This window comes from Perissodus microlepis, chromosome 5 (assembly GCF_051167445.1).
Source record: "Perissodus microlepis isolate ML-2025 ecotype Zambia chromosome 5, ASM5116744v1, whole genome shotgun sequence".
Classification (NCBI taxonomy): domain Eukaryota; kingdom Metazoa; phylum Chordata; class Actinopteri; order Cichliformes; family Cichlidae; genus Perissodus; species Perissodus microlepis.
This window is the reverse complement of record NC_140465.1, coordinates 2,736,454-2,748,926: the sequence shown is the minus strand read 5'-3', so window position 1 is coordinate 2,748,926 and position 12,473 is coordinate 2,736,454. Positions and strand designations below refer to the sequence as shown.

General features: G+C 39.6%; 1 protein-coding gene across 1 annotated transcript; it reads left to right on the top strand.

Moving 5' to 3' along the window:
- Positions 1-2,376: 2,376 nt before the first annotated feature.
- ube2v1 (ubiquitin-conjugating enzyme E2 variant 1) lies at positions 2,377-12,173 on the top strand. Its single transcript, XM_084927385.1, has 4 exons — positions 2,377-2,484; positions 3,243-3,391; positions 8,413-8,538; positions 10,666-12,173. The coding sequence occupies exons 1-4, from the start codon at positions 2,466-2,468 to the stop codon at positions 10,810-10,812; spliced, it is 441 nt and encodes a 146-aa protein (XP_084783511.1). The 5' UTR covers positions 2,377-2,465; the 3' UTR covers positions 10,813-12,173.
- The last annotated feature ends 300 nt before the right edge of the window (positions 12,174-12,473 follow it).

Below are 12,473 nucleotides of genomic sequence, written 5' to 3'. Positions count from 1 at the left end.
TGCAAAGCAGATAATGCTATTAGAAATTGAAATAAAGTAGAAAAACTTACTTTTTGGCATACAAATGACTTTTTTTCGTGTTAAATTGTCTGTGTTTGACAAAATGTGCTGATTTTTCACATGTGATAGCAGAACTGAATTGGGCATGCACAGGATGAGTCACATCATTTGAAACTTAGCCCTGATTGGAGAAATTGGAAGTGTTACAACTGACCCACGTTACAACTATCCCCGGTTTCCCCTACACGTTGTCATTAACGTGGCTTCACTCCACATCAGCCATGCCGCTTTGCTCGCTAAAACATCGGTGTCGGCACATAAGGACGCTGTCATAGCCTGTCAACCACGTTGATTAGCTGCGTATATACGAATGTGAATCGCATCATTGGGTGGACTATGGGATAAGGTGGCATCGTTCTGATCCCATACGCGAGCAGCCAGTCACTTACTGACTAACACTGCAAAACAGAATTGTTAAAGTATTAATTTTAATTTCAATTCAGGTTAGATTTTTTTGTGCGCAACGCAGATTTTCTGTGCGCAGAGACCGTGCCAGCAGTGCGCAATTGCACACGCGCGCAGTTTAGAGGGAACATTGGTAATAATCCCTTTCAATGGTGTGATCACAGACTATGTGTAAATGATGCACATAGTCAACATATCATGCTGCTGAATGTGAAGTCCTGCTTTAAAGTTAAAATTTTAATGTTACAGTGTTGTAATGTACTGTCACAGTACATTAAAGCTAATGCTATGTCCTCATCAGACATGACTGACTGTAGTTTCACTCACCAAGAGTCAGAGGTGCAGCTCAGTAATTATAATCACTGAAGTGATGCCTAGCATTGAGCTTGGCTATAGCCATTGCTGTTGGCATTAACTGTCAGTTATGAGGCCAAACCCTCACTATTCCAGAGTTGAAGAAGGAAAGCAAAACTATTTTTGTACCAGACTGTAAACTTGTTTTTTTTTTTTAAGTAAAGTTAGAAATATTAAAATAATAACTCAAGATTAGATTTTGTGACGGTCCTAGGCTTTGAGATTTATATCTGAAGTTTTGTTATTCAATGTTGTATTTGATTCCCGTTGTTGCTTCTCAGTGCTGTCCTAAAACTCATTCCTCACGTGTCAGGTATCAGGTCGATAAGGTGGACTTGTTGGTAATAGTGCAGCTGTATCTGGATAAATCGTGTGCTGTATTTGAGTCTCAGTCCTCATGACGTCACACAGACTGCAAAGTGATTTCCATCAGAAAACTTGTCACTTATATCAAAAACATTTTCCTTCACCCTCCTCTCGCTGATCTGAATTGTTTTGCTATTTTCAGAAAGAAACACATGCACTTACTTTTTCTTATTGTAGTTAGTAGGCCTACACCACCCTCTCCCTCATGTACTCTCTTTGGGTCTGCTTTTTGAGATACTAATTTGCTGGGTATGAAGTGACCGGCTGGATCTTTGCATATAGATTATATCATACTGTGAGTAAATCCCCCTGCCACTGGCATCACAATCATTTGTAGTAATTAAGCCATATCTACCTCTCAGCCCATAAAGCTAAATGCATCTTTTTATTTTTCATATTTACCAGCTCGATATGTTCCAGTGTGAATGAGTTTCCATCCATCACTTATAACAGCTGACCTAAAGTAAATACTGATATTGTAATGATAATCCTAAAGGATTCAATATAACAAACTACATCGTTAAATCAAACTGAATCAAACTTTAAACATACTTTGATCAATGAATCGAGGTCATAATGTTGATTTAGAGAGTGTATATACATTTATGTTTGTGTGATGTTCAACTATAGTTCATCAGCCCGTTGTTGAAAATTAAAATATATTTTAGCAGATTATGGTCTGAAGTGGAAAATGAAATTACAATCAACGTGTACATGTAGCTTTGCCAGTTGTGTAGATCATTTTCATAAATGGTCCGTTGCTATGAATTATAGGACCACATTTTCCCCTCTCCTTTCATAAAGAACGGTATCCTGTGCTAACCGCTCTAAAGATGTTCTGGGGCAAGAAAATGTGAACTTAAGACTTCCGCAAGTTTACATTGGCGATATTTTACCAGTAGATGGCGATGTCGCATGGGAATTAGGTGGCGTGAGCTATTCCTATATTGTACCAATATTATTTATATTGTTCCAAGACAAATCAAATGTGAGTTCAGCTCGTGTTCTGGCCTTCATTTTCATAAATCTGTAAAAATAAATAAAATAAAAGTGTCGATTAGTTCTTAAAAAATATTTGTCGTGACCAAGTTATTAAAGAGGCAGTGTTAGAAAGCTACCGCTAGTTTATGTCGATGCTTTTTAAGGTAAGGAGTAAAATAATAACAATAATAACAATAACAATAATAATAATCATAATAATACATTTCAATTATTTTTCGGGCGGGCATGCGCAAGCGATATTTAACATACGTACGCGCTTCCGTAAAGCAGTGACAAAGATGGCAGTCGCCGGACAAGGTAAACCGACAGTTTACGTGCTATATTGTCGTGATTTGCAGTTAGAGCGAAAATGCCCAACTTCCCATTTAGCACCAGAGTAGATGAACGGTTCCTAAGCGTATCGCTGTAGTGATATTTTGTTTGTAACTGGACTTTGGTGGCAAGAAAATGCTGTTACTAACGCTGGTTAGTTAGCTAAAGGACTCGCTAATTTGGCCCACGGTCCCTGAGCGTTACTCTGCCGCCTGCAACACCCACACTATATCGTTTTGTAATCATCGGGGGTCTCTCTAGTGAAAACAATTAAGGTTTCATCCCAGGTGGCATTTATAGGGTCTACTATGACGTTTTTGTGGTAATAGTTGAGGTGACGCCCGTAGCTAGCTTGATGTGTAGCTAGATGAGTATTTTGCTCGGCGCTAGCTGTAAGCTCAGTCACCGGAGACACAACATTCCGGAAGAAGCGCTTGAAAACACAGTGTTACAAACAAAATGAAGCAATTGTCTCTGTTTACTCAACGCGTCGAGCTTCTGTATTTGATTACATTTAATTTTATTCAGATCAGTGTAGTTGTGTTTCTTAGTTTCATCTATTTTTGTTTCTCCTTCATTCTGGTTATGTTGTGTTGAAAAATGTGACCAGATTGATTGAAACTAAGCTAAGCAGTATAATTTATTTTTTCCTTTCTAAAAGAAATCAGTGGGTTATCCTGCCTCGTGTCATGGCACAGAAGTCGCCTAATTGTCATTTGTTTTGTGTGTCTGTGTTTGTAAAGGCGTCAAAGTTCCCCGCAGCTTTCGGCTGCTGGAGGAACTGGAGGAAGGTCAGAAGGGAGTTGGAGACGGTACAGTGAGCTGGGGCCTTGCAGATGATGACGACATGATGCTAACTCACTGGAATGGCATGATCATTGGCCCTGCCAAGGTGAGCCACGTCAAGCACCTGCTCTAACACTTCAGTATGTAATACTGATCTTCTTCAGTCGGCCACTGGGCTTTCTGCCTTGGAAGCTGACTAAAAGGGGGTTTCTTTTAAACATCACAAGACAATAAAATGCAAACCACACGGTAAAGATTCTGTTTGACCATGTGGCTGTGCTGCTCACAAGCAGAGATTTCATGAGTCGATATGATTTGTTGAAGCTGTGTTTGTCACACCCTTGTGTCAGCAGGAAGATTATTAATTCAACAAGATATAATGTGCATGAAGGTGGGGCAGGAAAAAGTCAAATATTAGAAAAGCCAACTTTGAAAACCATAACAAGTTGTAAGCCATATATGCAGCTTTACAGTGCCGTGTTTCTGTGTGGAGAGAAACAGCACTGTAAAGCTGGTACTTGGATGAGCCTTTTTTTTTTTTTTTCCTTTTTAAAATTTTTTTTATTAGAAGCCATATTCACACACACATTCCCGTAGCTCTTATTTCTAACTATCACACACTCACTCTCACTCCAGTGGATGCATTGGGGACAATTTGAAGTTCGGTAATGTTCGGTGTTGCCCAGGGAGACTTTGACATACAGCCAAGGAAAGAAACATTGATTTTCCAATTGGAGCATACTCAGCATTTCACTTATTCCAAACACAGTGGGTTGAGTTGATGCCAGAGAGCTCTATTTTGGTTTCATCTGACTACAGCACTTTCTCCCAAGCCTTCTCTCAATTAGTTAGATGTTCAAAAGCGTCTTACCTTTGAAGGTCTTTTTCCCCAGTCCAACCTCGTGCAGCTCTATAATCTTGTCTCTGATATCCTTTAACAGCTCTTCGGTGTTGTCCATGATAGTGGAGAGGTTGGAATGGAAGTCATTGTGGACAGGTGCGCTTTACAAACATCATGAGTTGGGTCCAAAAAAAAGAGGTGAATGTGGAGCTGCCTAAAAAGTGTTACTCTCCTTACATTTATATGTTAAAATGGCCATCTTTACAGCATACCTGTTTATAGCTGTGTTAAGCAGTGTTGACCACTGTATAAATTAGAGGTGGTTGTTTTGATTGACTGATGTCCTGACACAGGGAACTCGAGCTAATCGTGGTCTAGTAATTCACCTCTTGTAGTCCAACTTCTCGACTTTGTGTTGTTATTGCCTTCTACAGCATTTTAAAGAAATTGTCTGACAAATAATAGAAGTCCATGCTTCAGTTTTGGTGAGTGATATTCCAGTATTTTATGTGATTTTACTAAATGGCACTAATTAGCAGAAATGTGTGTCTATGAGTGCAGTTTGCAAGACAAGTTTGCTAGCTGTAGCTGCTGAATTAGCACTCTAGCTGCTTGTCCATATATAGTCATTTCTGAAACAGTAGTTACCCAGTGAATGTTCTCTGAGTAACTGAGCCTCAGGTTTTGGAAACTCTGTGTGCTGAAAGTTGGAATACGCATTTTTATTTATTTATTTATTTTTTGTTATGAGCATTTGTTTTGGGGGCTTGTGCTGCCTTTGGTTGCACCTCCATGCTTTATTTTGCCCCCCAGAGAGGTGTGATGATGCATCACTTCTGTGTGTGGTTGACAATAACGAGAAGTCTGAACTAGTTAGCTTGCATTTTTTCCAGCACTGTTTATGGCAGCCTTGCTGGTTTACCACAGCATATTCAAATATTGGTAAAGTGTGACTCCTGTGTGCCAAGTTTTTCTTTTCAGCGATTTCACCTCTACTGCTGATGGCTTATAGACAATGTAAACAAACATAAATTTTAAAAAGAGCTGCTGTCAGCGTTGTAGTGATGGGTCGGTCGCGAACGAAATGGCTCTTAGAGCCGGATCATTGACGTGAACGACGCGAGCCGGCTCCTTATCGCAAGCCGTGGTTTGTTTTTGTTTTTTTGTTTTTTTTTCTTTCTCTCATCCTCTCTCTCGCACTTTTTTTCCGCTTCACTCAGCATGCGAGCCTTGTGCTTTACGCTGGGAAGAGGGGGGAGGGACGGTAGTTACACTCAGTAGCACAGGAACAGAGCGGGAGGGAGAGAGAGAGAGCCAGGGACAACAAAGTCACATTAGAAAGGTATAGTAATCATCCACAACTATTTTCAGTTGCAGATGATAAAGGATTCAGAAAGTTTATTCATGCAGGCCCATATGACAGAGAATATGCATCTTCTGTTTGTTTTCATATTATAATTTATATTTAATTGTGTTGTGGTTTGCAGTGTTTTGTGTTGTTTCACTTTAAATTTATAAAAGGAAAAATCTGAAAATTTAAATAGTTAAAAGTTGAAATGTGAATTGTTGGTTTTTGTATTATATGATTTATTTATTACATTTTATGTGGAGTGAATAAATAAAAGTATATTTAGGGTGACCCCTACAGACAAAGCACATACAAACTTCAAATCACGTACAAACCCTGAAGCACGTACAAACTCCAAAACACGTAAAAACACGTAAAAACTCAAACACGTAAACACACGTACAAACTCCAAAACACGTAAAAACTCCAAAACACGTACAAACTACGAAGCACGTACAAACTCTGAAACACGTAAAAACTCTGAAACACGTAAAAACTCTGAAACACGTAAAAACTCTGAAGCACATAAAAACTCCAAAAAACACATACAAAAGACAACAGAAGTGCTCCAGGATGCTATGCTAGGGTGCAGTGTTGAGCTTTTGTTACCTAGTGGCTACACAAGCCAGCAAGTACCAACGACCGGATTTGGTGTGTGGTAATAACAGGTAAATGAACTTTTTAAAAAAATTATTATTATTTGACTATATATGAATGCTTGGGTATAAATACACTAACAATACACATATGCTTTCATGCTTTCAATTGTGTAATTTAAGTGATCTAGGTAGCTCTGTTTTGGAAGTTCAGTTCATGCTAGAAATGTGTTTTGGAGTTTGTATGTGTTTTGTCTCTAGGGGCCACCACATATATTTATATATAAACATATATAAATAAAACCACTTTTTTTTTTTTTTTTTCATTAGTAATTCCTTTTGTGCACAATTTTATATTATTAATAATAAATTAATTAAAGCAACAAAACAACCCGAAGGGCCGGTTCGGAGCCGAAAGAGCCGGCTCTTTTTAGTGAGCCGAACCGAAAGAGCCGGTTCTCTAAAAAGAGCCAGAAATCCCATCACTACAGCGTTGAACCTTACAGGGAGTGCAGAATTATTAGGCAAGTTGTATTTTTGAGGAATAATTTTATTATTGAACAACAACCATGTTCTCAATGAACCCAAAAAACTCATTAATATCAAAGCTGAATGTTTTTGGAAGTAGTTTTTAGTTTGTTTTTAGTTTTAGCTATTTTAGGGGGATATCTGTGTGTGCAGGTGACTATTACTGTGCATAATTATTAGGCAACTCAACAAAAAACAAATATATACCCATTTCAATTATTTATTTTTACCAGTGAAACCAATATAACATCTCCACATTCACAAATATACATTTCTGACATTCAAAAACAAATCAGCGACCAATATAGCCACCTTTCTTTGCAAGCACACTCAAAAGCCTGCCATCCATGGATTCTGTCAGTGTTTTGATCTGTTCACCATCAACATTGCGTGCAGCAGTAACCACATCCTCCCAGACACTGTTCAGAGAGGTGTACTGTTTTCCCTCCTTGTAAATCTCACATTTGATGATGGACCACAGGTTCTCAATGGGGTTCAGATCAGGTGAACAAGGAGGCCATGTCATTAGTTTTTCTTCTTTTATACCCTTTCTTGCCAGCCACGCTGTGGAGTACTTGGACGCGTGTGATGGAGCATTGTCCTGCATGAAAATCATGTTTTTCTTGAAGGATGCAGACTTCTTCCTGTACCACTGCTTGAAGGTGTCTTCCAGAAACTGGCAGTAGGACTGGGAGTTGAGCTTGACTCCATCCTCGACCCGAAAAGGCCCCACAAGCTCATCTTTGATGATACCAGCCCAAACCAGTACTCCACCTCCACCTTGCTGGCGTCTGAGTCGGACTGGAGCTCTCTGCCCTTTACCAATCCAGCCACGGGCCCATCCATCTGGCCCATCAAGACTCACTCTCATTTCATCAGTCCATAAAACCTTAGAAAAATCAGTCTTGAGATATTTCTTGGCCCAGTCTTGACGTTTCAGCTTGTGTGTCTTGTTCAGTGGTGGTCGTCTTTCAGCCTTTCTTACCTTGGCCATGTCTCTGAGTATTGCACACCTTGTGCTTTTGGGCACTCCAGTGATGTTGCAGCTCTGAAATATGGCCAAACTGGTGGCAAGTGGCATCTTGGCAGCTGCACGCTTGACTTTTCTCAGTTCATGGGCAGTTATTTTGCGCCTTGGTTTTTCCACACGCTTCTTGCGACCCTGTTGACTATTTTGAATGAAACGCTTGATTGTTCGATGATCACGCTTCAGAAGCTTTGCAATTTTGAGACTGCTGCATCCCTCTGCAAGATATCTCACTATTTTTGACTTTTCTGAGCCTGTCAAGTCCTTCTTTTGACCCATTTTGCCAAAGGAAAGGACGTTGCCTAATAATTATGCACACCTGATATAGGGTGTTGATGTCATTAGACCACACCCCTTCTCATTACAGAGATGCACATCACCTAATATGCTTAATTGGTAGTAGGCTTTCGAGCCTATACAGCTTGGAGTAAGACAACATGCATGCAGAGGATGATGTGGACAAAATACTCATTTGCCTAATAATTCTGCACTCCCTGTAATTGATTTCATCTATGTCTCTGCACCTTTATCAGCACGTCCTCACTAAAGCTTTGTAGTGACAGATTTAATATAAATGTTTATTTTTTGAGCCGAATTCTTTTATCAGGCTTTGTAAAGCATGCAATATGTTTTTTTTCCTCTCACGGTTCATAAAGAGAATAAAAAGTTAAATGGGCTCTAATGTCAGCAGTTGTTAACTCCAGAGAACTGGTGACAGTAGAGCTTATTAGAGTTTGTTAGACTTTGATTCTTTGAGCTAACCAGTCTTCTGTTCTTTTCATTGCAGACTGTCTATGAAGGCAGGATCTACAGTCTGAAAATAGACTGTGGATCCAAATACCCTGAGCATCCTCCTCATGTCCGCTTTGTGAACAAGATAAACCTAACTGGTGTGAACAGCTCAAACGGTCTGGTAAGTATCCCTGCAGATATTCTTGACTGAGTTATAATATTCACTCACACGTTTTTCTTGGTAGGATTCTGAACTGTAAATAACTTGTGCAGTAAAAACACAATTAACCAACAAATAGTCTGCTCCTGGTTGTAGCTGCTGCTGCTGTAGGTATAACATATGGCTCGAGTCTCAGGAGTAGTAGGAAGTAGGTAGACTCAACAGTTTTCTGCTTTTGTGCTGCGCGGTTATGCAGTTCAATAAAATATTTCACTTCCAGTGAAATAAAATAATTATCATGTTGAATTCTGTTGCACAAAGGTGCTTATTCTGTCTTTCATTATAAAGCTAGCATGACTTTTAGCTTTTTAGTAGGGCTCCTGTGTCTCTACAGAGAACTCAAAAACTCACTCGCTGTTTAGTTTGAGCAGATGGAACTCGAGGAATTTCAGGGGGAAAAAAGTTGGAAAACTTGCATTTGTATCTCATTTGACTGGACCCTCTGCGGTCCAGGGTATAATTGGCAGTTTTTGAGTTCTTCTGATTTTACCTCGATATTCCACCTTTAAAACTGTTCACCTTGCCTTGTTTGGTATCATTCTTTTCAGCACAACCTCGCGTCTGAATTTACAGTTATATTGTCATTTTGACATACTGCATTGACACAATTGATCAATCTAAAATCAGACAAAAAAACATAAAATCCAAGTAGAAAAAAAGTTTTATTTTTTACTGCAACAACCACAAACATGTTTAACGAATCATTTTCATAACTTGAAATCCAAATGTAAATAGTAAATTTTAAAAACCTGTGCACACGTTTTGCAAACAACAGTTATTTGCAGCTATTTACCTCTCCATATGAACTTGTGGAAAGGGTGGTTGCATCTGTTGCTATGGCATCTTATTAAATTACATCATGGTATTAAAAAAAAAAAAAAAAAAAAAAAAAATTATGATGGGGGAAAAATTATGAATGTTTATAAATGAACTTTTTGCAGATGCAGGCTTGATGAATCCTCAGTCTGAAACTGGCATTTGGACGTGACACGTAATAGACTACATGTTTGTCTATGACAACAACAACAACAGACTTTTTTTATATAGCACATTTAAAAACCAGTGGTGTACCAAAGTGCTTAACATACAAGAGGGTAAGATGAAGTAACAGGGGAGGATGAAGGCTATGGCAAAGTACCAACATGGTAGCATGTTAAATGGCATTAAAAACACAGCAGCAAAAGAAATGCATATAAAAGCATAAAAGAACAATATATGTAAAGGATAAGACAGTCAAACATTTTTTTTAAATGATTAAAAGTAGTTAAGAATAGACCGAAGATAGAAATAAGCATTAAACTAACTAACAAACAATCATTAACTGGTAGAACAGGCGAGGCTAAATAGGTGGGTTTTTAACTGCGATTTGAAGGATTGAATGGAATCAGACTCGCGGACAGCGATGGGGAGGTTATTCCATAGATCAGGTGCAGCCAAGGCAAATGCTCGGTCACCTCTAGTCTTCAGCCGGGATCTCGGCTGTACCAAAAGTGACTGGGAAGATGATCTTAGTACTCTAGCAGGGGTGTATAATCTAAGTAGCTCAATGAGGTAGCTTGGAGCTATATTGTTAATAATTCAGAAGGTGAGCAACAGGATTTTGAATTGAATGCGATACTTAATGGGAAGCCAATGCAGGTCGGCAAGGACAGGGGTGATAGAGACACGGCGTCCACTACCAGTAAGGAGATGAGCGGCCGCATTCTGAACAATTTGCAGTCTATGGAGAAGAGTCGAGTTAAGACCAAAGTAAAGGGAGTGACCAGCAATAGCTTAGCGGAGGCCAACTGGAGCAAACAGTGGCATCTGCTCGGTGTGTACGCAGGGTTTCTGGAAGGAAAGTTCTTACACCCAAATGCTTTCAAATGGGTGTTACAAGATTTTGGTACTAATTAAATTCAAGGAGGGAAGAGGGAGACAGAGTCTAGGTAAGATGCGTTGTCCACTCTGAAACACTACATGGGATCAAGCATTCGGTCGTGACACCAGTTTCTGTCTATAATTGTCTTTTCTATGTAGATTGAACCAAGGGTCATTGGTTACTTAATAAAAAACACCTCCACCATCCTTCTGCTCATTTCCCTTCAGGTCGACCTAAAGGCTGTGTCATCACTGTCCCGGTGGAAGAATTCCTACAACATCCGGACAGTGCTGCAGGAGCTCAGACAGCACATGATGATGAAAGAAAACAACAGGCTCTCCCAACCACCTGAGGGCCAGGTGTACAACAACTGAAGTTCCTGCTGCTATTCATTACTCGCTGACACACACACATATACATACATACATGCACGCACACACACAACACATACATACATACATGCGCGCACACACACGCACACACACGCGCATGCGTGCATGCATGCATACTACACAAGACTCTCTGCTCCCACTTCCTCCTTCGGGAGCCTTCCATTGGACGGAGAGAGGGATGTGCAGGTGAACCCCGATTCCTGACCTGGTGCCCAATCATTCTTTGAGGTTCACAGTGCAGACCAGACATTACAAAACAAGAATACTGTACATCTTACTATAATGTTATTTTTTATGATCTTTGTGTTCTACATCCAGATTGTAAAATGACAAATGACTTGAGTGTACCAATTATGTGTGTTTTCTGGGCTTTTCACATGTGGTGACAGTTAGTCCCTGATGTATCTTGAGCCACTTTTCCATTCAAAGTACTTTAGTTCCCACGAATATTTTCAAGGTTCCTTCTTACTGTTGGTAGCTTATCATTCCAGTGTCAAGATTAGAGAAATGTAATCCACGAATGACTTTACAGCTATGATGCTGTGACAAAACAAAGAACTACAACAACAGTGAGCATGTCTTGCTGCTGCTGTTCACTGTGATTTAACACACCGTCAGTGTCAGTGCATTGAGTAAATGTTGGAAAAGAAAAGCAGCAACAGCAGCAAATCATGTTCAAAATGTCTATAATGGATTGAATGAAAAAACAAACCACTTCTGTAACCCCAGCTACAATAGCGCTCTTCATTTTTGGGATACCTCAATACTTGAAAGATTTCCCTGAAATAGAAATAAAAATCTACGCTTTGCTTCTGCGATATCCCGATGATGTGAATTTGAGGGGCCTTCCTTAAACAAGTGTATATCTGGTACACACAATTAAACTGCTACTAGACATTCGTATCTATCAGCAGGGCACTGCTGGCTCATCACTCGTGTTCTCAGGCTTGTCTTCTGTGTGCCATAGCGCTTTGTGATGGTAATTAATTATTAGCAGCCTGTGGGATGAGGGAAAGGAAGGGTGGGGCGGGGGGGTCGACGCTGTGGGTGGGGTGCTTCGGGTCCTTGTGCTTTCCGTGTTTGGCACTTTTTCGGGATCGTCACTGTACTGTGGAACAGGAGCAGCTGTGATTGTTGTTGTTTTGTTTTTTCCCTCCCGTTTTGGGTGGTTCACTTTCTGGCCTGACCTGTGTACATTCCATGGAGTTGTCTGCTCTCATTCAGTGATCACCCACTGAACACAATGTACTTGGATGTTTATTTTATAACAGGGGTTGAATCTAATCAGGGTTATGGTGACCTGTTGCATGGTTTTATTTGAATTAAACATTATTACTTTTCCACAGGCTTGTGTCATCATTGTCCAAATGGAAGTTTCTGAAGAAAAAAAATGGTAAATTGAAAATAATGATTCACTATTTTGATTATGTGGTTCAAAAAGCCACAGATGGCTGAAAATTGATCAGATTCATACTGCTCATCCTGATGACATGAGCAAATAAAGAGGAATTATTTTTGTTCACCTGAACATTTGCACTGTGTACTTAAGCTTTAAAACATGGTTCTTCAAATGGTGTCTTTGGTCTGTTTGAAATTTCTCAGTTATCTTGATTATGACCATATTTTATAGGAGAAAACCCCCA

Bases quoted from the DNA above. Each gene is read 5' to 3' on its own strand.
- ube2v1 (XM_084927385.1), top strand. The intron at 3,392-8,412 runs GTGAGCCACGTC...TTTTCATTGCAG, and splicing joins TGATCATTGGCCCTGCCAAG to ACTGTCTATGAAGGCAGGAT. The intron at 8,539-10,665 runs GTAAGTATCCCT...ATTTCCCTTCAG, and splicing joins TGAACAGCTCAAACGGTCTG to GTCGACCTAAAGGCTGTGTC.